This window comes from Paroedura picta, chromosome 2, assembly GCF_049243985.1.
Source record: "Paroedura picta isolate Pp20150507F chromosome 2, Ppicta_v3.0, whole genome shotgun sequence".
Taxonomy (NCBI): domain Eukaryota; kingdom Metazoa; phylum Chordata; class Lepidosauria; order Squamata; family Gekkonidae; genus Paroedura; species Paroedura picta.
Genome location: NC_135370.1, coordinates 112,443,810 through 112,466,586, shown reverse-complemented (window position 1 = coordinate 112,466,586; position 22,777 = coordinate 112,443,810). Strand labels below are relative to the sequence as shown.

Genomic DNA, 22,777 nt, shown 5'->3' with positions numbered 1-22,777 from the left:
TTCTGAATTTGAGTGGTGCTATAGTTCAGCTCAGTTGTAGATGACACACCAACCAATGTATTTTCTGCCAACTCACAGTTTAGAACCCAAACCATGATTTGAGTTTCCAAACGTACAGTTAACCAAAGAGTTGAAACTGCTTACCTGGTTTTGTATCTCAAACAATGGTGGGTTAGCTTAAAGTTAACTTTGTTTCTTGTTCCAGACTTTAGTTGGTTTTCTGCTATTTTTATTGTACTTATATACCACACCATCATCTTTAAAATGATTCACATAAGAAGGCAAAACAGTTTTACAATTCTTAAAATATATATTAACATAAAAAGAGCAAATAAAAGCACTCACCATAATTGGAGCTGAATCTAGGCATGATAAATAGGTGTCTCTCAACTATTTCCCCATACTCCCACGGCCTCAGCAATGGTACAGAGAGCCAACATGGAGTAATGGTTAAGAGCAGCAGACTCTAATCTGGAGAACTGGGTTTGATTCCACGCTTCTCCACATGAAAGCCAGCTGGGTGACCTGAGACTAGTCATAATTCTCTCAGAGCTATCTCAGCCTCACCTACCTCATGGTATCTGTTGTGGGGAGAAAGGAAGCTGCTTGGAAAAGCAGGATATAAAAATCTCCTTTTATTTGAAATCTTGGGGGGAGGGGTCAAATTTAAAAGCTTATTCCATAAGTTTTTCTGCCTGAGTATTCTTTTTTTTTTAGTATTATTATTTAAACATTTATCAGGACTAAAGCCCAGATCAGGGGAAGGCTAGCCATTTAACATATGGGAAATATTGCCAGTGGGCCTGTGGAGGCCTCTGGTAGTCAGAAACAAGCAAAGCCACTGTCCAGATGTCAGTTGATTGGCTCCTGCAGTTCTGGCTCATAGTACAGGGGCCATTCAACTTGGTTTCCTTGTGGGCCATTTCAAATTTCAAACAACTCCAGGTCCGTAGTCACTACAGACTAAACATATATAAACACATTTAAATTTCACATATGGGGAGAATCTATGTTTTATATCTAAAATGTGCTATTATGCAATAATAGTTCCCACGTAATCTATTTTAATATATATGCATGTTAAAAAATTAGTCAGGTAAGCCATAACCCAAAATAATATCAATAGTTATTGCTAAGTAAATGTGATTAACTGCCTTATTCACAATCTACCAAAATACAGCACTTGATTGCTGATTTAGTACTTTTTGATTTATCAGTGGAACCACAGGGGCTGAAAGCCAAGTACTTGAGCTTTATTGGGTTATGCGTCAAGCTATAAAATGCCTGCTCTGAATTTTAAACTTACAGCTTGATTTAAGACTTCTGTTTAAGAGCTGCCACACATATATGTCTAATGTCCTGTGTTATTTACATTTTGTGTCTTACATTGGATGTAAAATTGAACTTGAATATGCAATCTGAAGTCTGCAATCTGAAAATGTATTTGGTTAATAAATTTGAAATAGAAGCATATTGGACAAAAAAACAGTACCTTAGTTAAAGGGATTTATACATTCCATCCTTAAGAATTTGGACATCTCTGTTGCCATGCCCATTAAAATTACTAGATTGCTTTACTGTGCCTAGTTATTTTTAATAGCCAAAGGCAAGTAAAGATACCAGCAAAGCTAAAGTGACTTATTTTTGAAGCCTTTATTAAAGTCATGCACAATGTCATAAAGATGAGATCCATTTAACTATTCTCCTTTGGAATGAGATCTAAAGAGCCGCTGAGTTGTTACCATGATTGCTCTAAGATATTTTTTGTTTCCTGTCCTTGCAGCAACTATTTGCATCCTCTGAAAAGGAGGAGGTTCAGGTGACCTGCTAGTCAGCATCCAGCACATTGCATGGACCATAACAGAAATCAGCATTACCCTTCATGCATGTGGATAAATTTAGGCACATAAAGTGTTTGGATCACAGACATGCTCATTTCAGAGTGAAAATATTAACCAAAGTTTGAAGTATCATACATATGCTTTTATGATGAGTTTCATCCTAAATAGAGTTACACCATTCTAAGCCCATTATAACTCGGTTTAGGATAGCACTATCAATGACAGTGTTGTGGGAGAGATCTTTATTTTTCCTATTCCCTTACAAGAAATAAGAAAAATATGAGAACCATTGTACATTTAAACTGTCATTGAAACATCATGAGTAGAAACAGGAAACTTGATTCTAATAGGAAAGTTAAGCATATGCATAAATCTTCGCAGGTGAAACCAATGAAGTTTGAATAGGGCTCACATTTCGTCATCCTGTACCCTATCTACTCTTCTGTTCACTTTATCCCATTTCTCTTTTGAAAAATGGTTTAATTATTCTGGGATGAATTAAAATGAATGCTTTTGCATATTGCTTTACCACTGAAATGTCTGTCTATAGAGGAAACTGGCCATGTTTTTAAAAAGCCATAGCTAACTACATGTACAAAGAATTTTAGATGTCTTTAGTGTGAACTTGTTTTCTTAAATGATGAGATGATTGAGTATTTTGTTAATGGCAGTGGGTTTTCTTAACTTGTTGCTTATTCCTGACACATAGTAGATACCATGTTTTATGAGTTGATTCATTTTACTGTGATTAATAATGTACTATGCTAAATTTTTCTGCAGTCTTATTTTGACATATGAGACACATAACCTGAATGCTGATTCACACAATTAGTTTACTTCAGAAGGCAGATTTCTATGATATGTGATAGGATTTGTGTGGATGTTTAGGCTGTGAAGGAGTTATAGAAAACTTCACATTGAGTGTTCAGCAAACCTCATAGGTCCAGGTTTCTGTATTAGAGCTTGTCCTTGGTTATCTACAGCTCACTAAATAGGTGCACAAGGGGAAGAATGTGAAAAATCCACATGCAAGTGAATATTTCATTTATAATGATGATAATCTGGATAAAACTAAACATGGAAATTCAATGGACAGTGCACCCAGTTTTGTACAACTTGCTAGTTCTGGCAAAATTTATGTCTGTATCTATTCTAGGTATTTAGAAACTTGTATCTGTCTTAAGCAACTAGGGCAGTATACCAGCAAGAAGGGGCCAATTATAAACATGGGCCTAAATGCAGAGGTGCTCCCAGAAGTTCCTCAAGTGTGCTGCTGTGTATCTTTTGTTTCTTACAACATTTGTTGTGCCCAAAGTATAATTGGCAGTAAGAAGATACCTTCCTCTGACTATTCAGGTGGGAGGGGAAGACTATATATTAAGAAAAGACAGTGATTCAGTAGTGGAAGTGAAAAATCTGAGAGAATCTCAAAAGAATGAACCTTCTGACAACAGCACAACTTGGGCTGGGGATGAGGTTCCAGTACAAGTGACAGGTAAGACTCTTCCTGGGCAAAAAACTCAAGTATTCTCAAGGGAATCAAATTAAGTTATTTTCCTTTAGCAGCCGTTTCTGCTTATTATGAAAAGCACACTGTAGTTTGTACTCTTTCCACAACTTTATATTTTCTGCAAATAGGTACCCCTTTGCTGTTTGCTGTGAATTTAAAACCCAGAATAAATTGAATATTGTGTCCTGCATTTACTTACAAACTTCAGGTGCTACAGCCATGTGAAGATGATGATTTTCAGCTTTCCAACACCAATCATGCATCTGTGGAGCTGTGAAATTCTGCCTTTAGACAACATTTGACAGACATCCTGTCCAAAACATACAGAACAGACAGATTATTCAACAGAGGGGGGAACGATCAAACTACAGATAATGAACAAAATATACAAAGGATGTGTAAAGACTATCATTCTTCTTGCCAGAAAATATAACAACTTTTGATGTAGACTAATAAATCAGAAAAGGCATCAGGGTGCATCATGCATATGATAGTGTCAGTACAGCATGTTCAGATGTATCCCCCAGTCATTTACTTCATCAGAGAAATAAAGGATGCATCTGATCACACAGAGAGGGATTATGTGAATTCTAGCACTGCCGCTTTGCACATGCCCTTTAGCAATCTATTTGGTTTTGAAATAAAATTACATCATTAGACTGATTAAAATAAACCAGAAATCACTGGCTGGATTTTTGTTTTGAATGTGGGGAAAAAAATTATGGGATGAAAACAAAAAGAGCAGGCCCTTGATGCAGGCCTGTCTTTATTTGAATATATATTTATAGTTGAGAATTCTGATGAGTATGCCAGAATGAACCGAAACCATAAAATTTTGATGAGCCCATATCTTATGAAGCTATAAGATAATAAATCCATATTATCTTCAAAGTCAGTGCATTTCCAGAAATCTTCTACTATGCTCCTACCCAGTGGAAAAGATATTGATTATTCAAGTATCAATAATGGAAATGGGGATCTTAGGCCCAGTGTAAATATAATGCTGCTGTTCTCTTAACCACAGGTAAGAGACTGAGGGGTGAACCATGAGCACATGCACACCCTCAACCTCTCCCTCTTGTATTTGGCATGAATTCTTCCTCCCCCTTTTCTGTATTGGCTTTAACTGTATTTTAGTGTTATGTCTATTTTGCTTTATTTTAATATTTTAATTCAGTTTAGAATGTTATACTTGATTTTGCATTAATAAAATTGTATATTGTATGTTACAATTACTCCAGGTTTTCATAAAAGCAACTGGATTTTTTATTATTATTATTATTATTATTATTACTAATAAGTAATAATAATTATCTACTAGCACTGTCCATGGTGAAGAGACAAGCAGTGTTATATCTACACAGGGCATAAATTATTCCATAATCTCTTCTCATTTGACACCTCGTAGAGCATGGCCATAAATTAGTGTTGTAACAGAAAATTTGAATTAACATCTATTTTTTGATAGTAGTTCACCATGCTTTTATCCTCCTGATACAAAGCTAGTCAGCCTCTTGGCAAGGATTTAAGACTGAGGCACCTAATTCAGAAGAGAAATTGACTTTACTATAATCTTTCTGATGATATTGCCCATTGGTACAAACCATTCAGTCCTGCTGCTGAGCTGCACAATGTCTAGGCATACCAGATTCTCATTACCTCCATTCTATAAAATGCCCTTTTTCCACACCACCAAAACAACAGCTGGTGTCATAATTTTAACCAGCTGGTCCTGAATTTGATCAGGCCAGCCCATAACAGATAAGGAAAGGAGTCTAAAGAGTGATATCTTCCATTGACCCCATTTGCCCTGACTGTTGTGGACTGCATGAAAATCAGTTTTAAGGTCATGTATACTATATCAGATGTGCAAAAAAATGATTTGGGGGAGGTCAGGTCTCTTGGACTAAACAAAAATCATTATTTCTGAAAAGTCCCAGATCCCAAAACCAATATGATATTCAGATCTGGGATTTTTTTTTTTTTTTTGAAATCCTGGATTTCTTCAGGTCCACTAGACCCAAGAAGACAAAGAGTGATTTATTTATTTAGTTAGTTATTGTTTGTTTGTTTGTTTATTTATTTATTTATTTATCCTGACCCTTGGACTATCTTGGCTCCTCTTGCATCAGAGTTTAAACTGTACTGAAGGATACACTGGTCCCAGGATCTGCTTGTGGCAAGGAGGTCTCTCCCTGCCATATACAGACCTAGCTGGGAGTTCTCAGCTCCTGCTGGCCTACCTGATCCTGGGCTGGATTCTCTTGTAGCTCAGTTCAAATCAAGCTGCAAGAGTAAGCAGCTCCAGCTGAGGTGGCACAGAGCTCTCAGGTCCTGCCACCCCAGCTGATCTTGGGTAAGCTATCAGATTCTGTGATCTGTATTCAGCTTAAATAATGCCTGAAAAAAACTGGTAAAGTATTGGGGGGGGAGACTTTGCTCAGTTTATGCTGAATGTGAACCCCTACTACTGTTATATTTTTGTTCCCCATGCCCATGTCAATATTAACTAATGACTGGAAATTGGAGATTGTTGAACTTTTTCTTATTAATAATGTTACATTTCAATTTAGCCCATTTTTTGGTAATAGCAAGTGTAAAAAATCCAACCTAGCATCTTGGAATGTATTCATGATTCATAAGTATTCAATAGTACTGTTACAATATGCTTTTAAGTCCATTAATTCTTTACAAACTATATGTTTACTGTATTTGTTATCTATGTTATTCGCCACCCATGCCAGATGTTTTTTGGCTTTGCTTAAGAAGCTGATAGTATTTAACAAGAAAATGTTGCAGCAAAGAGTCACACTGTTTCTGAACAATACATTTGTGTTCAAAATTTATGATATTGGATTCAGAAGCTACTGGCAGGTGAGCCATAAATATGAATAACAAATAATTACTCCAAAGGTTATCATATACATATAAATTGCTAAAACTTTACTCATCTAGAAATATTCAGAAACCATTTAGCATCAGGTTTGATTTGATTTTTTAAAAAATCTGTTCTATTGTTTTCTATTTGGTGAGTTCTATTCTGAATGTCCATCCCAGGAAAAATAAATTACGCATATATGGAGCACTTAGTATAACCAATTGTGAAGGCCATTCTCCAGTCGCAGTTCTGTGGAATAGAAGTTGATTTTGCTGTCCAATGTTATCCTTTCACAGAAAGTCATACTCTATAATAATTTCAATGTAATTTAGCAGTTATGATGTTACAATTATTACATACATGAGTTAGGGCATGCCTGGGGGCTTTACATTTAAAACATTGACCGTTTATGCACTGGAGGTTTCATGCCAGGCTGCAAGCTGGAGTTTCAGTCATGGCAGGTTGCCCCACCTCTTCCTGCACGCAGATGGGGGAGCATTTGGCCCGGTATGCCTCATCCACCCCCTATTTGTGCTCCTGCACAAGAGCTGGGGCAGTGAAGTTCTCAGTGCATAAATGGTCATTGAGAGAACATTGTTTTGTAAGCACTGGAAGATCATGTGTTCACGTACATCCATTTTTTAAAATTTATTATTGGGTTTTTAGACCACCACTCTCGGCCCAGCCAGCTCATGGTGGTTTACATTAAAAAGTCATTTTCTCTCAATATGTTATATGACACCCTAATGAAATTTTCTAGAAACCCAAGATAGAAGAGGCCATTCTTGGACCTTTTTTTTTTTAAATGTTGGCCATCCATCCCCTGGAAAATCAGGCAAAGTTTTTAAATTGCTATTTCCACATCATAGATCCCAGATACATAGATATATATATATGAATGCTAGCAGAGAGCTGTGAAGAATGGGATCACTGATCATAGTTCTTGATGTACTGGTGGAGTAAAGGTGTGAATAAATATTTCCGAGCAGCAGGTATTATATTAACTATCTCATTAAGTCTCCTTCAAAATGTCCATGTAGTGAAAGAGCAAAGGCTTGCATGCCACTCTGTCCCCACATCCATCTTCATAAGGATCATACATTTTGTACAAATACAGTGTCATCCTCACTTTCCATAAACATGCAACTGGACAGTCTATCCCAACACAAACAAAATGAGAATACTTTGGATGTGAATACTTTAATTACTAGATGGAAAGATTGTATCAATGCTCACAGCATAAGTATTGGGTTAAATTTTGTTATATTGAATCATGAAATGTACTTTAGATGGTCTTATGATTATTGGATTTAGACTTTGAAGCAGAGAGGAAACAGTTGTCTCTAGGAATCGTCAAACACATTCCTCTCTCCATCCTAAAATATGTGATATATATCAAGAAATAACCCATAAAAAGTCTCCTTAATCTGACGCATACATACACCCATGTCCTTCTGGTACAAGTACATATCTCCAAATGAAGTTCATAAGAGCAGCATGTGGTGTGTGTCAATGAGCAGGAGTTACACCTAACAAAATACAAATGCAATTTGAGTTCCTGTAAAGTAAAAGCAAGTGTCCTAGCATTAACCACACAAACCAACCAGTTCACCAGGGCTGATAAATAGTATTCATTGTTGTTGAACAGATAGTCTTAATAAGAATATGCTGTTCACACAAGTTGTCTTGAGAATGGGATATGTGTTTTCTTGAGGAAGTGATTATCATCATTCCAGTGGATATTTCAGATAAATGTTAATGGTTAAATTGGCTCAGAGGCAGAAGGCTTCTTTTATTTTTTTTCATCAAACTTTTTCATATTCCTCAATAAACTACAGAAATATATAGGGTTGAATCCAGATTAAATGGACCATTTCCACCAAATCCCCCTTCCTGCTGCAGATTCCTTTCATGCCATTCCTCAGGGTCCCCTATTCCTCCAGGAGCAGCATTGAATGGGGATCAGTGGGCTGCAGTGGGAGGGGGAAGCAGGAAAGTCGCACTCTTCCATTGGAAAATTTAGTCTTGATCCAACCCACTAAGAGCAGAACATGACAGTCTAATTAGAAAGTGCATGCCTTATATAATTTTCAACTGTTCCGGTGTACAGTTTCTTAAGTCTAGCTGTGTATTTAAGTCACATTTGTGGATAAATGCCCTTTTAAATACTTAACCTTTTTTTGTAAACTACACTGTACATAGAGAAGCACATGTTTTATATTTCCCTTAAACGTACTCAGGCAAGAAGTCAGCAGGGGAAGCACAAGGCAAAGATTATCTTCAGATAATAAAAAAGCACCCTGGTGAACAATGCTCTCCTGTATAATTACTTTCAATTTAGAAATAGCAGAAAGGCGGGGTGGGGGGAATAGCAGAAAGAAAATCATTGTATCAAATAGGACAGATATCAGAGACATTGTTCACAGGATAAATTTGACTGACTGTCACAAAGATTTTGTGGCAATGATTCTGGAAGGGGTTTAGGGGTGAGATGAAACGCCGGACAAAAGAGAAGATAGCAAGCAGTGCTTCAAGGGCTGCCACACAAGCCAGTGGTGGAGCACATCTGACACCACAGGAAGCTCAGGTCGCTTGGACAATTGACCCAAAGTTCATCACAGAGATTTCTGACTGTGACATCACTACAATGCATAGGTGAGCTTTTTGATAGGTTCACAGACATTTACTGTCCCAATCACAATAAGGTGTATTGAAAGTTGTGCCTTGGGATCCAGCACAGTTGTGTGTGTTGTGGGTGCAGGACTATATGCATTAAATAAAGTGGTTAATTCATCTGCCACTTGCCCTGTTCACTCTCTAAACTTTAGTCTGCCCTATCTTTGCCCAAACACAGACAATCTGGTTTCCCAACTGGCTTCTTTCTGTGTGTTGTCCAATGTATGTAGATTCCTCCATCTTCCTGGCCTCAGATACAGTGGTTGTTGCTCCTCTATTTGATTGCCAGATGTCAATGGGGATCAAGATGGGGAGGTTCCTGGATCTTCGGGACAACCCAGGCACCAGAGAGGAAGCTCACCATCCACACCTGTAGAAGAGCAAGAATCCTCATTGCCAGCTTCTGATGAAGACTCACCAGCCAGGACTACAGAGAGTTGGCCATGGCCATTGTCATCATCTGAAACGCACAGCAATGTTGGGGAAGATTTTGAGGGATTTCCAACACCAGAGAGGACTCCACAGTGTACAATGGACATACAATCTCCAGGGGATCAGTGTCTCAGTAGGACTCCCCAATATGAAAGTGACTCTCCTGAGGAGGGAAATGATCAAATGAACGAAGAGCACCATGGTGTTCAACCTGTCCCTAGGGATCGGGGTTGGAGAGGGCAGACTCAGCTAACAGAGGGGGAGAAGTTATTGATGGAAACCAACAGTAGGATTGTCCAGCTGCTGGAGAATATCAAAAGGGAGCATGCACAATCTATGGGTCTCATGTCGCAGTCCATGGGCCGGATGGAGTTACAGTTAGGCATTGTGGCTACATCCACAAGAGCCATCCATAACTACCTGTCTGAGATTTTAGCTTTCCTCAAACAGCCAAGGACTCAGGTCCTTGAAACACGTATCTCCCAAAGAGCCACCCCTCATGTTGAGTTAACCAGTGCCTCAACATGGACTGGTGAGGATGCAGTGGTAGTGCCCACTGGATACTTACCAGGGGATGACGGGATTAATGACTCTCAAGAAACGCCACAAGCCACAGTGCCTCGTCGCAGTGGCCGAATGCAGAGAGCCATAACAGAGCGGGCCTCGTTGCCCATGCCCATGCGTCAGGCAAAGGGGGGAGGGAAGAAGAAATAATTTATCACACTAGTGATAGGATTTTAAGGGTTTTTTTAAATGTGCCTGTCCTTTTAATTCTTAGCCATAAGGCCATGAGTGGCAGAACTTGACCATTTCTACATTTGGCTAACATTGTATTCTGGCTGACTAGATTAGTCTACCATTTTGTAGTTTATATTTGCATTGTTAACAATGTGTGCTGCTGGTATTTGAAGAACATTTGCTTTTGTTCTTTCACTTTAGCTTCATGAGAGCATTTTTTTACACTGTGCCAGACATTCATTGCTTTTCTTACAAATACAAATCATTTCTGGACACAGCTGTTTTTTGAGTTTTCTTTTTCCATTATCCTCCCCATTTCCTCTGAGCACGCATTCTGGAGTTCTTGGTAAGTATGTGGGTCTTGGCAATATTCACCCCAGAAAATTGTGTTCAATCAGTCTTTGCCTGGTGTTTCTGGCATGCTGGCCTGAGGTGTTGGGGTTAGCCTGTAAGTGCCTTTTTGGATCATGATAATTCTTATCCTCTGTGGGTCTGACCAGATTAATCTCTAGTACCATATCTTGGCTGGGTTGTTTAATATGCAACGTGCCTGGACTTATATTTCAGTGTTTGTGACTTGTATGATAATGTGCCAGATGACCTGTCTAGGCACATGAACTACACTTTCAAAAGCACCTTTATTTGTTCATTGAACTGGCAGTTTTGTAGGTCACATAGTTGTCCTCTGAGAGTGTTTGGAAATTAAGAACTACCGAAAGTAGCAATGTGTTTATTTTATATGAGTCATTCCCTGCCATAAAGAAGTATTATTCATTCGAGAAACTATCCCTATTAATATCTTAGATATTAATTATACAAGCCAAAGCTACCACTTTCCTTATAGCCAGACCTCCTGAGAATTTAAGAGTCATGACATGCTGTTGGATACGATGCCACAATGTCTGAAAAGCAGCTTTGCATCACAGATGACTTGTGCACTGACAGTGTATGAACTTCTCCTCTCCCTTTAAACCACCTCATTTACAGGTGCGAAAATGTCAGGATAGAATCATGGTAAACATAGCATGCAAGGTAGATGAACAGGTGCACTATGGGAAATTATTATTTTTACTGTTGTTACTGCCTTTCTGTGAGAGTAAATGAACATTTATATGCATGCAGGGAATACAGACTGACCTCCATGAATGGTATCCCAGATTATTGTTTAGATATCCTGGCCTATATCCAGCCATAAAATCAAGAAAACTTAAGTGTCCTTTAGTTTTCTCAAGAGGGAGGAGGTGATTTCTGCTGAATCCCCCTCCTATTACAGCCCACTGATCCCCCTCCAAAAAAAATTCTGAAGTTCAGTAGGTCCATCAGGAATACATAGGGAAAGAAACATTGGCTGAAATTGCTGCTTCTCTGAAGAAAACCCAAGGGCCTAAGTTTTCTTAATGTGGTTGGCTACAGGTCTTGTTTTATCAACCAAGAAGAAGGTGGCTGTTGCCCTGTTTGACTTCCCAGTTCTGCTTCTAAAGAGTCCAGAAAGCATATTTATCTGGAACTAAATCTAACGTTGCAGAAATATCTAAGCTGTCTCTGAACTGTCTTTCTTCTCCCCACTCACTTTGAGACTGAAGGTGGTCAAAATAGGAGCAGGAAGCATTTTGCTGCAGTACAAATCAGCCATAATTTGCTCCTCAGTGAAAGATTTGCTTGTGGCTGCCTTTTGCTAAATGACTGAGCTAATGATGAAATGCAGCTGGTGTGGGCTAACCCCTGATGCAGGCACTTTGCAGGCGCAATTTGTGGTTGAAAGATGTGTCCTTTGACAAACTAGAGCTAGATGTACTCTTACTAAGAACTCTTTCCATGGGTGTGCTGTGACCGTATCCTCAAATGCACCCTGTCAGGTGCAACCTTTTGCACCTGTGTCCCAGTTGCGCCCCATCTGTGCCTGTTTTATTTTTGTTTGTTTGTTTGTTTGTTTAACATGTTACAGGTACCTTTTATAAATAAATACATTTCAAATTCAAGCATGTAAGAGTCATTCTCACTGCTGCTGCTGCTGCAAAAAAAAACCCCAAACACATTTGTACAAAATTACATAGTATTAAAAGCAAGAGGAAAATGTCAACCAGCAAGCCTGACAAAGTCCAGTTTGACAGCTTTTGTTAAGGTTCTAACATAGTTTTCAAACTCCCACAAAGACACAAGTTGCACAGCTCTTTGAAAATTAGCCCTAAATCTTCCTTTATGTATGTTTGAAAGAGGGAAAAGATAGAATTCAGTAAAAAGAAAAAAAAAGGGCTTGACAGCTTTTTAGCCCAGCTATGAAATATAATGAAAATGTTTTTATTTGTACTATATCACACTAAAAATGGGGTGGAACTGGGGGGGATAGGGGCATAATAAAAATTTGGCAAAGACTGCAGGACTCATCAAATTGTTGCTACAATATTTAATTATTCTCCAGTGACTTTATACATAATATATAACAAATACTGGAAACACTGGATTTGTTTTTAAATTTACTTTTTTGGGAATTTAATACATCCCATTTTATTGCATCTATTTGGTGATTTTAAAGCCAGTAGAAAGTTGCAGCCCTGTAGGTCGGCATATAGCAATGCAGTCAGGTCTTGTTAGAATTTCTTCTCAGGTGAGATGCTCCTTCATTCTAACATGTGAATCCTCCTATCCACATCTCTGTTCATCTTGATCTACTATAATCTCTGAGTAGAAAGGGTCACAATACCTTCTGTTTGAATACGGAAAACTATAGGGTAAAGAGTAATAAGGAACTGACAATAATAAGATTATAAAATCAGTAAACTGTATTGCTGCCCATATATGGCTATATGGTATCAATTTCAGGTTTTCTTAGAGCAGACTTGCAAACTGAGATTGTAGTTAGATCCAGGGCTGGGGTCAGTCTTTCAGTAGTGTCTTGCAAGATCAGTAGTTGAAGGTATGCATGGTTTTTACCATCTTCTAAAGGAACATGTCCATGCTTTTTCAAGTGTCTGTCAAAGTCTTTTCATTATATCCCTGTAATTTTCATTGTCTGACTAGGTATGCAGTTATGTGTGATTGTTCAGTTATAAAGGTGATGAGGTTTTTGTGCAGAATTTTACATTAATTATGGACATTGAGTAACAAGTACATCCATGTTCAAAATTCTTTCACAAATGAAGCTAAAGGGTTTTTGTATGATCATTCTCAGGTCTGAAGAGGCTTAAGATGAAATCTTCTGCTGGTAGATACACCAGCATATCCAATAGTCAAATATAAAATCCATGGATTTTATGTTCTGCTGCATGTGAGAAAGTTTGAGTCATAGTCAAGCTTGGCTTATCACTAAATATTAATTTTGTTAAATCCCCCATTTTTAAAAGCAAGTTAGGACTATAGGGAGCAAATACTGATATTTTGGAATGGCGAAATATACATGTAATTAATAAATAAAATGTTTAGTAGGTGGTCAGTCTGCTATATTGTTCAGTTCAATGTCATCCTGAGTTATCTTGAGCTTTCCCAATAACAGAGAATATCATTCCCATGGCATTTATGGTGTTGTGGTTAAGAGTGGCAGCCTCTAACCTGGGGAGCGGGGTGTGATTCCCCACTCCTCTTTCACATGCAGCCAGCTGGGTGATCTTGGACTAGTCACAGTTCCCTTAGGGATGTTCTCATAGAGCAGTTCTGTAAGAGCTCTCTCAGTCCCACCTACCTCACAGGGTACTTGTTGTAGGAGAGGAAAGATATTTGTAAACTGCTTTGGGATTCCTTTGGGTAGTAAAAAGCAGGGTATAAGAAAAACAGCTCTTATTTTCATCTAGAGAAATGTGATTCCTCTTCCTTAACCATTCTAGTGATCCAGTTATTTTTTGTGGGTATGAGTGCTCTGATGCATGCACAGAACTCTACCCAGCCACAAGAATTTATCCATTCACTTCAATAGTGGAGGTATTCCTGTGCCATATGTGCATGAATATGCACTATGTACTGAAGTGAACTGGGAAGCTCACACTTACAGGAGCTCCTATATAATCTGCAGCATATATGAGGCTCTGGACTGGGATGCATCTCTGCATTTAACTAGATGTGCTACTTAGGAATCCATTTCCCCCTACCCGTTTCATTCCAAACCAAACTCTTAGGGGCTGAATATGCTGTTCACCAGTGAGGAACTGAGAACAGATCTCTAATTCCAACATTCTGCATGGGTGGAAATACCTGTACAAATTGGGACAGCTGTGTATAGTTGGTAATTCATTAACTAGTTTTTCTTTCTTCCTAAAGCAGTTTTTGCAATGTGGATATTTTGTACTTAATTCCAAGAAAATTAATTGGAATTATGTGATGTCTTTAAGACTCCAGTTGCTGAATACAAAGAAAAAAAGGATACTGGCAGGCTATGGCATTTTGCAGTGGTTAGACAACTTTTATTTATTCGGGCCATGCATACAAAGCCCTATAATTAAGAAGAATGTTTTGTTTAATTTTAATATATAGGTGTTTTTAAAGATAACCACAGTAGCACATATAACTAGTCTGATTTCATTGTCTATAAGTGGTTATTGAAAGCATGACAAAACAGAATGAATGACTATTTGTTAGAGTTTGGTATAAAGGATGAATTGATGCAATCTTAGATAAAATGTTTTGTTTTGAACATTAATGGAAAAAGAGAAGTCATGCAAACTGTAATCTAGGTACAGTCTAATTGTATAATCTAGTTACAGTCTAATTCTTTGTTCTGAAAGTCTTCTTGCGTCTTAAAAACTGTATCAATTACATCTATTTTGGTTTGTGGTTGCAGTTAGGATGTCCCATATTGTACCTATTGGATTTCACTTTCCCTAAACAATAACAGTCATATATAAGATGTATGTTGCTGGCCTCTATTGTGCCTCATCATTTAAAACTGAGGGCCTGTTCTCTCCACGGTATTAATCATGGTGAGCTATTTTCCTTTTGGTAGCCTAAGTCAATTTGCCTACTGTTGCCCACTGTGAAATGGTCATACTCTGACTTTTACCATGATCACAGAATTGTTTGGAATCCATTACCCAATACACCCTTTGAAGATTTGCTGCACACCATAATACAATGAGAGTCCATGATCAAAGTCTTTTATGACCAATTCCTCCAAGGCTAAATGCAGGGAGACTGTAACTGGCTGAAAGAAAACTGTTCAGTGCTCGCCACGTGGCCATGAGAATCGGCCCTGAGATACTAATCACAAGACATATGAGGGATTTTATTGGAGAGAATTTTGCCTTCTTAGGCCTAAGTAAAATGTAGTTCATGTTCAGAAATCTGTATAAATACTAAATTATTAAGCACTTGTGTATTTTTAAACTTCTAAACAGTGCTGCTTTAGCAATGCTAGGTGGTTTTGTCTAATAAGCTGACAGCAGGAGAGAGTTTGAAATAATTAGTAGCATAAAAGAGCACTCAAAATCATCCCTGTTGTCTAAGATATCACTACAGTTCTGGTGACTGCAATATGGAACAGTGCTCTGCAGGTATTCTATTTCTAAAGGTCTTCTTTCCGTTTCTATATAGATATTTTCCCTTCACATTTTGAAGGTTTGAAGAAGAGGATTGTTTTTCGAGTCACACTAAGTAAACATTAAATGCATGCAGGCTTAAAACTAAAGCATGCATGCTATGCAGCAGCAATAAAAGTGCTCGGCTTGCACGACTTAGGATGCTCAAGCATTGCCTTGTTAAAATGCCAAAATCCCCTTTTTCTTTGCATCTTTTTTTTAAAAAGTTAAATTCATTATTTAACATTGCAACATTTAGATTTTCAATTTTTTGGACAAATTAGATTTATTTTAGCAAATATTTCTCTGTTGCAGATAAAGTGGATGAAATAGTGCCAGTTTCCAAGCCATCCAGAATTGCAGACAACACAGCTATGGATTCAAGAGTGGCAACCATTAAACAACGACCTTCTAGTAGATGTTTCCCCCCTGCTACAGATATGAATGTGAGTATGATACCCTGCTGATTAAGAATTCTTCAGGTTCTTAGTAGCTCTCATATTTATTCTTTTTGTAGTCTCACTCTGATTCCCTCATGCCCATGGGGAAAATTCTTACATAAAGGAGTTAAAGCTACAATCTTAAAGCCACTTAATGGAACTAAGTCCGACTGCAAACCATGGGAGTAATTTCTACCTTAATGTTTTAAAATAGGGGTTCAAGGTCTTGTAAAATTAGTGTTTGCCCTAATTTCATGTAATCGTATTAAGATCCAAATTCTCACAGAGTGGTGACTTTTGAAGTAAACTTCATCCTGAAATTAACAATGTTGAGCCATTGTGGGGTAGCAGTTAAAATGCCGCCAGCCTGGGCTCTTGAAGACTCAGGTTTGAATCTTTGCTCTGGCATGAAAGTTTTCTGGGAGACCTTGGGCCAGTCATGCTCATTCAGGAGGGATGTGAGGATGAAAGTGAAGAGAGAAGAATAGTGAAAGCTGCTTTAGATCCCCATGGCGGAGAAAGTGGGGTATGAAATTAATTAATTAATTAATTAATAAGCACTGAATCATTGCTCCTTATTTCTTGTAGAGCTAGACTCTCACCATTCAAGGAGGATCTGTTCTTTGTATCTTTCCTAATAGCAAAATCTGTAATACCTGGAGGAAGAGTTCTGCTTCAAAATTTAAAGATACCACATGTTAGAGGAGTTTTTCAAATCCTAGTACATTACCACCGCCCCTGTTTCTGAGTCTGCATGGGAGAAAAAATAGTCAAGGCCGTTTTAGTAGAATGATCACTCTGATGTGAGATAGTCAGAGTGAACAATTCTTACTAACAAGCTGGAATACTGAACAAGATTCAACACTCTTATTTAATAGGATAAAACAAACAAAAATGTCAGGGTCTAGAATTCCAAAAGGAAGTTCCTTTCTCAAACATAATTATCTTTTACCCACTTTTCAAGTACATCCTATATTCTTTCTAGGGAGAATAGGACAAACACATTATACATTTTTCATGGGAGATACTGATGGAACAGATCCTTGACTGAGATCCTTTGACCTTCTTAGAGATCAGCAGGTAAAAGAACACATTACAGATTTAGGGAGGGATATAACATCTTTAAAATGTATCAAGTAAACATAGGCTCATACAATTTAGAATCCATTATAAGAATTTCATTCTTACTTGCCAGTGTAACTTTCAAAATACATATTAAAAAACCTTACTCCCCTGCCCCCCTTGAGTCTGTTGGCTCACAATTTAGTAATCATAGATCACAATCTGTATCCTCTTTGTTAAGGGCTTTCATGTACATCTGATTTGTGGGTTGTCTAGGAGCTTCAATAATAATATTGATGTAGGTTTCAAACAGTACAAAGATACAGAAAGAAAAAAAAGCATGTGATCACACATCCTGAGCCTCTGGCTCAGTCATTTGTATTGAATTTCAGAGTGATGCACGTGGGCGTAGAATGTTTGACCTGATCTCTGCAAACAAGAATTCATGTAGTCCAAGGAGGATTATGGGAATATTAAGCTTCTTGTTCACCCTCCCCCAGGACAAGATCCAACTTGAAGGCTGAGAATCCCTCTGGATTTGTTTGCTCTATTTGCCATGTGACAGCTTCCAACTCCTGGCGTAAGGGGTGAAGCTTGGTGATAAGGGGATGGGGCTTGGTGATGCAGGGACAGGAGGCCCAAACTCTGTAGCCGCCCCAGAGAGCCACCTGCACCCCAACCCCTCCCATCACCTAATGTCCCATTGCCTTCCTCATGGGCACTGGTAGAGGGGCCAGTCACCTTGGGATGCAAGTTCACAGTCTCGGGGTTAACCAAAAAAGGAGAGGAAAAGACCAAAACAGCCCCTTTTGTTCCAGGGCCCATTGTTTGGGGTGGATCGGTGAGTGTTTTTTTTAAAAGGACTTTAAAAACGCAATGCACTTTGCCCAGCCCACTGAATTATCCACATATAAAGTATGAAATGTAACACCCAATCCAGCAGCCCTGGCAGCTATGACCACAGGATGCTCTCAGGTGGAAGCTGGTTGAAGCCAGCACCGTTGAGTGCTCCATGCTGGGCACACCAACCATGGCAGGCACTTCCTCATAGGAAGCTTCAGAGGCTGAGGGGGCCTGGATGGCCTGAGTGCAGCACTGGTGGGCCTTGCACCTCACATAGGGAGAGTGCCTGATGGACAGGTGCATCACGGAAAGGAAGGACCATGGCATCTGGATGGGTTCCACATACTGCCATCCTTTGCCCACAGGGGACAGGCATGGGAAGTGTGGACAGGGGCAGGTGCCATGATTATCCACCTGCAGGCATCAGTGATATGGGTGGAGGGCACCCAAGACTGCTGGTGGCCCTTCTGTCTGCAGCAGGTCCCCACCAGTGGAAGGCAGGGCATGAGTCAGTCACTCCTCCTGCCTCCCATGTGATACCTAGGGCTTGTGCCCCTAATGTCAAAACTTAGATATGCCTCTGTCACCTTGGGTGCTGGTCTTTTGGTTCTATGCCAGGTTCCCTTAATGCATGAGATGTGTGGATCCAGGAAGTTCCCTCTGGCACTTGGATAGGTTGATAACAAGCAGGACCTGGTATGGGCTTTCTCAGTTGGACTCCAGAGTTGCTTTCTTTCTGTATACTTTTCACCTAGATATAGCTTTCAGGACTGATATTGTGGTATACAGCAGTGGTCCCCAACCCCCGGTCCAGGGACCGGTCCCGGTCCGTAGACCAGTTGGTACCGGGCCACAGCTCCTCCTCGTTCTCCCCAGCTGCTGCCTCAGGGTCTGCCCTGCCACTCTGACACCGGCTCACCTTTGGTACTCTCCAGCAGCTGCCATGGCTGGGGCTCCCCCTTGGCATGGCACTGCACAGCTGCTGCTGGCAGCGCCCCCCAGCGGGCGGCAGGAAGTCAGGGGTGCCACGGGGAAAGCAAGTGGAGTAGGGGCTCTGGCGGCAGCAGCAACGTCCCTCAGCAAAAGACCCCCCCCCCCCCGGGGCTCAGTAAAATTTTCAAGCATTGACCGGTCCCCGGTAATAAAAAGGTTGGGGACCACTGATATACAGCATCTGTAGAAACAGTCTGAGATTGTAAAACCTGATTATGCAGTGTTTTCAATACTCTACTAAGTTGTAATACATATTTAGTCATATTAGTTTAAAAAATGAGAGTCTGTCCCTACAGGCAAAGGCCTTCAAATAGGATTTCAAAAGGTGTCATTTGATGTAAACCCTCTATGACCATTTATGTACTGGGAACTTCACTGCCCCAGCTCCCATGCAGGAGCACAAATCATGGGTGGATGAGGTGCACCAAGCCAAATGCTCCCCTGTGTGGGGGCAGGAAGAGGTGGGGCAACCTGCCACGACTAAAACTCCAGCTTGCAGCTCAGCATGAAACCTCCAGTGCATAAACAGTGTATATGATGAAAATTCCATCAAATCAAGTTGTAGTTGTTGAAATGCAAACTACATCCAAGGATGTGCATTAAGAGATCATGGAGAGGACAGATTTTTTAAATCATGATTTTAACATCTGACTACCCAGGCCTGAGGGAGAAGCTTGGGGTTGACAAGTGCTTCTTCTATTAAGTAGGGGCTGCAACTCCTAGGTCAGATTGGCCAAACTGTGGCTCTCCAGAGGTCCATGGAGTACAATCACCATGGGCCTCTGCCATGGGGCTAGCAGGAGATCATGGTAATTGTAGTCCATGAACATCTGGAAAATCACAATGTGGCCACCCCTGCTCTATAGATTATACCCAGCTGAGGTCTCTCCCATCCTCAAAGTGCATCTCTGCCTCAGGCTGGTAGCAAAAATCACATTAATTGTTCAAATGCATACCAAATGCAATTTTTTACCATTCGATAAAAAGTTGTTTGCGTCATTGAAAGCTCTGTTATTGTGTTGTTGTTTTTTAAAGACAAAAATGTTATTGTGTGAGTTGTTCTTTCTAAACTAAAACCTCAGTAATTCAGGTTAAACTGCCTTGTTGGCACTTTGCGATAAGTTAGTGGGTTTTGGTTTGCATTTTGGACACTCGGTCTCTAAACGGTTCACAATCCTTGCTCTAGCACGTCTCCACAAATCGTTTTCCAAATGGGGGCCTGCTGTTCCAGTTCAGATACATATGCATGAGGATCAAAGGAAGTTGGTGAGACAAATAAATGTTGGAGGGGGACTATGGGAGTACTATAGGCAGCCTTATGAGTTCAATCAGTATTTTGTGTTCTAACAACACTTTAATGATCAGGGTCCTTCTTTGATTGATTCCTAGATTGTGGAAATTCAATTGATGTTGTTTACCTGGCTTTCAGTAAGGCTTTTGACAAGGTTCCCCATGATGAAGAAGAAGAGTTGGTTCTTATATGCCGCTTTTCTCTACCCGAAGAATGCTCAAAGCAGCTTACAGTTGCCTTCCCTTTCCTCTCCCCACAACAAACACCCTGTGAGGTAGGTGAGGCTGAGAGAGCCCTGATATCACTGCTTGGTCAGAACAGCTTTATCAGTGCTCTGGCAAGCCCAAGGTCACCCAGCTGGCTGCATGTGGGGGAGTGCAGAATCAAAACCGGATGACCAGATTAGAAGTCTGTGCTCCTAACCACTACACCAAGCTGTTCTCATGGGTGAAATGGAGGATTGTAGACTGGATTTTCAGATGGTTAGGTGGTATGGGAACTGGTTAGAAAACCACACCCAGAGAGTTAATGGTGTTTCATCAGATTGGAGGGAGGTGAGCAGTGGGGTGCCACAGGGTCCGGTACATTTCAACATTTTAATCAGTGATCTGGATGAGTGGGTGGAGGGACACCTCATTAATTTTGCAGATGACACCATCTGCAAAGTTCAACAAGATCTGAACATGCTAGAAGAGTGGGCAAATGAGAATAAGATGCAATTCAATAAGAATAAGTGCAGAGTATTACATCTGGGTCACAAAAATGAGAAGCATGCATATTGTATGGGAGATACACTTCTGGGTAGCAGTGTATGTGAATAAGATCTCAGGGTACTTGTGGACTCTTAGTGTGATGCAGTGGTAAAGAAAGTGAATGGAATCTAAGGCTGTATTAACAGAGGCATCACATCAAAATTGCAAGATGTATTAGTCCCGCTGTATACCTCATTAGTCAGACTCCACCTGAGGTACTATGTGCAGTTCTGGAGGCTTCACTTCAAAAAGGATGTAGTCAAAATTGAGAGGGTACAGAAGAGAGCAACGAGGATGATCCAGGGCCTGGGGACCAAGCCCTATGAGGAAAGGCTGAGGGGAATGTTCAGCCTGGAGAAGAGGTGGTTGAGAGGGGACATGATTGCTCTTTTTAAGTATTTGAATGGTTGTCACTTAGAGGAGGGCAGGGAGCAGTTCCTATTGGCAGACAATGGGACACATATTAATGGATTTAAACTATGTGCAGAACAGTACCAGTTTAATATCAGGAAAAAGAATTAACCGTAAGAGTAGTAGAGTAGGCTGCCTAAGGAGCTGGTGAGCTCCCCCTCACTGGTGATCTTTAAGCAGCAGGTAAACATATACTTACCATGGATACTTTAAGCAGATCCTGCATTAAGCAGGGGGTTGGACTAGATGGCCTGTATGGCTCCTTCCAACTCTATAATTCTACTAGTAGCTTAAGCCCGTTGTAGGCAGAAATACAATGGGCGCTAGAATGGTGTGAGGGTGGAGTGTAATGCGTTGACATCTTGGGCTTGAAGGGCGGGAGGAGAAAGATGCAGTGGCCAGAATACTGGAGGGACCCCTGGCATAAAACCCCCACTGGCATAAAGCCCCCAAATTCGGTGAAAGTCCACAACATATAAAGCTCCCCTTTGCAGGCGAGGCTTTGCAGAGCCCAGGGAGCTCTGTTTGTCCCACCGTCTCTCCTCTGTCCCTCTGCAAGGTCTGCTTCTACCTGTCGGCTGAAACAGTTGTCAGATGTGCCTCAGGAAAGAAGACAGCCAAGGCACAGGAAGTTGGGTGACACAGATGTTTCCTCTCTGGATAAGAATATCCCATCCAGGTGGAGGCAAGATGTTCAGAGGGGAGGGGAGTGTCTTCCCATCCCCCAAAAGTAGGAGCAGGGAGGGAAAAGAGTGGGTTAAGGTGCCCTCTTCATCTCCTGGCCAAGTATGGCGAGGCCAAGATTAGGAATGGTGCTTGCTTCATTTCCATACTGGAGAGAGATAAAGAAATAAAGGACTGCAGAAGCCTTCCAGGTGTGAGCAGAAACTAACCGGTGGTGGTGGGGGGGGTGAGGGCAGATTTCATTCGCAACCCAGGAGGCAAAATATCAAAATGTCGCCCCAGCCAAAGTCTGTGTTTTCTTTGTCCAAGGCAGTAGCCGAAGCAAAACTCACACGCACACACTGGGGGGGGGGGGGGACTACAGTGACTAATTGTTTTTTGTAGTCAAAGAGAGAGAGAGAGAGAGAGAGAGAGAGAGAGAGAGAGAGAGAGAGAGAGAGAGAGACTGTGAGACAACCAAGAAGAGTCGCATTGCATTTTGCAAATCCTTTGCACAATGGAATGTGGCAGTGATCTTAAAGAGGAGCAAAACTTTTAATGCAGTTAGAGAACCTCTGCTTTGATTAGATAGGGGTGTTAGCTTTTTTCTTGTTTTTCCTGGGCAGAGAAAGAACTGAGCTGTGCTCTTAAAGTTGGCACAACATTCCAATATTGGAGGGGTGTTTTGTCATTAAAAATGTGGGGAGACTTTGTTTTTGGAGGGGGGGGGAGCAGAGTTGCTGGAT

At 40.3% G+C, this 22,777-nt stretch overlaps 1 protein-coding gene across 8 annotated transcripts in view; it reads left to right on the top strand.

Annotated features, from left to right (window-relative positions):
• Positions 1–22,777, top strand: part of SHANK2 (SH3 and multiple ankyrin repeat domains 2) — a 510,912-nt gene that overhangs the window by 437,028 nt on the left and 51,107 nt on the right. For 7 of the 8 annotated variants that reach the window (XM_077322109.1, XM_077322108.1, XM_077322107.1 and 4 more), the window contains one exon: positions 15,892–16,022. In XM_077322109.1, the coding sequence (XP_077178224.1) occupies positions 15,892–16,022 (131 nt within the window). Of the gene's footprint in view, positions 1–15,592; positions 15,653–15,891; positions 16,023–22,777 lie in introns of all 8 variants that reach the window. The other variant, XM_077322114.1, reaches the window with a different exon arrangement.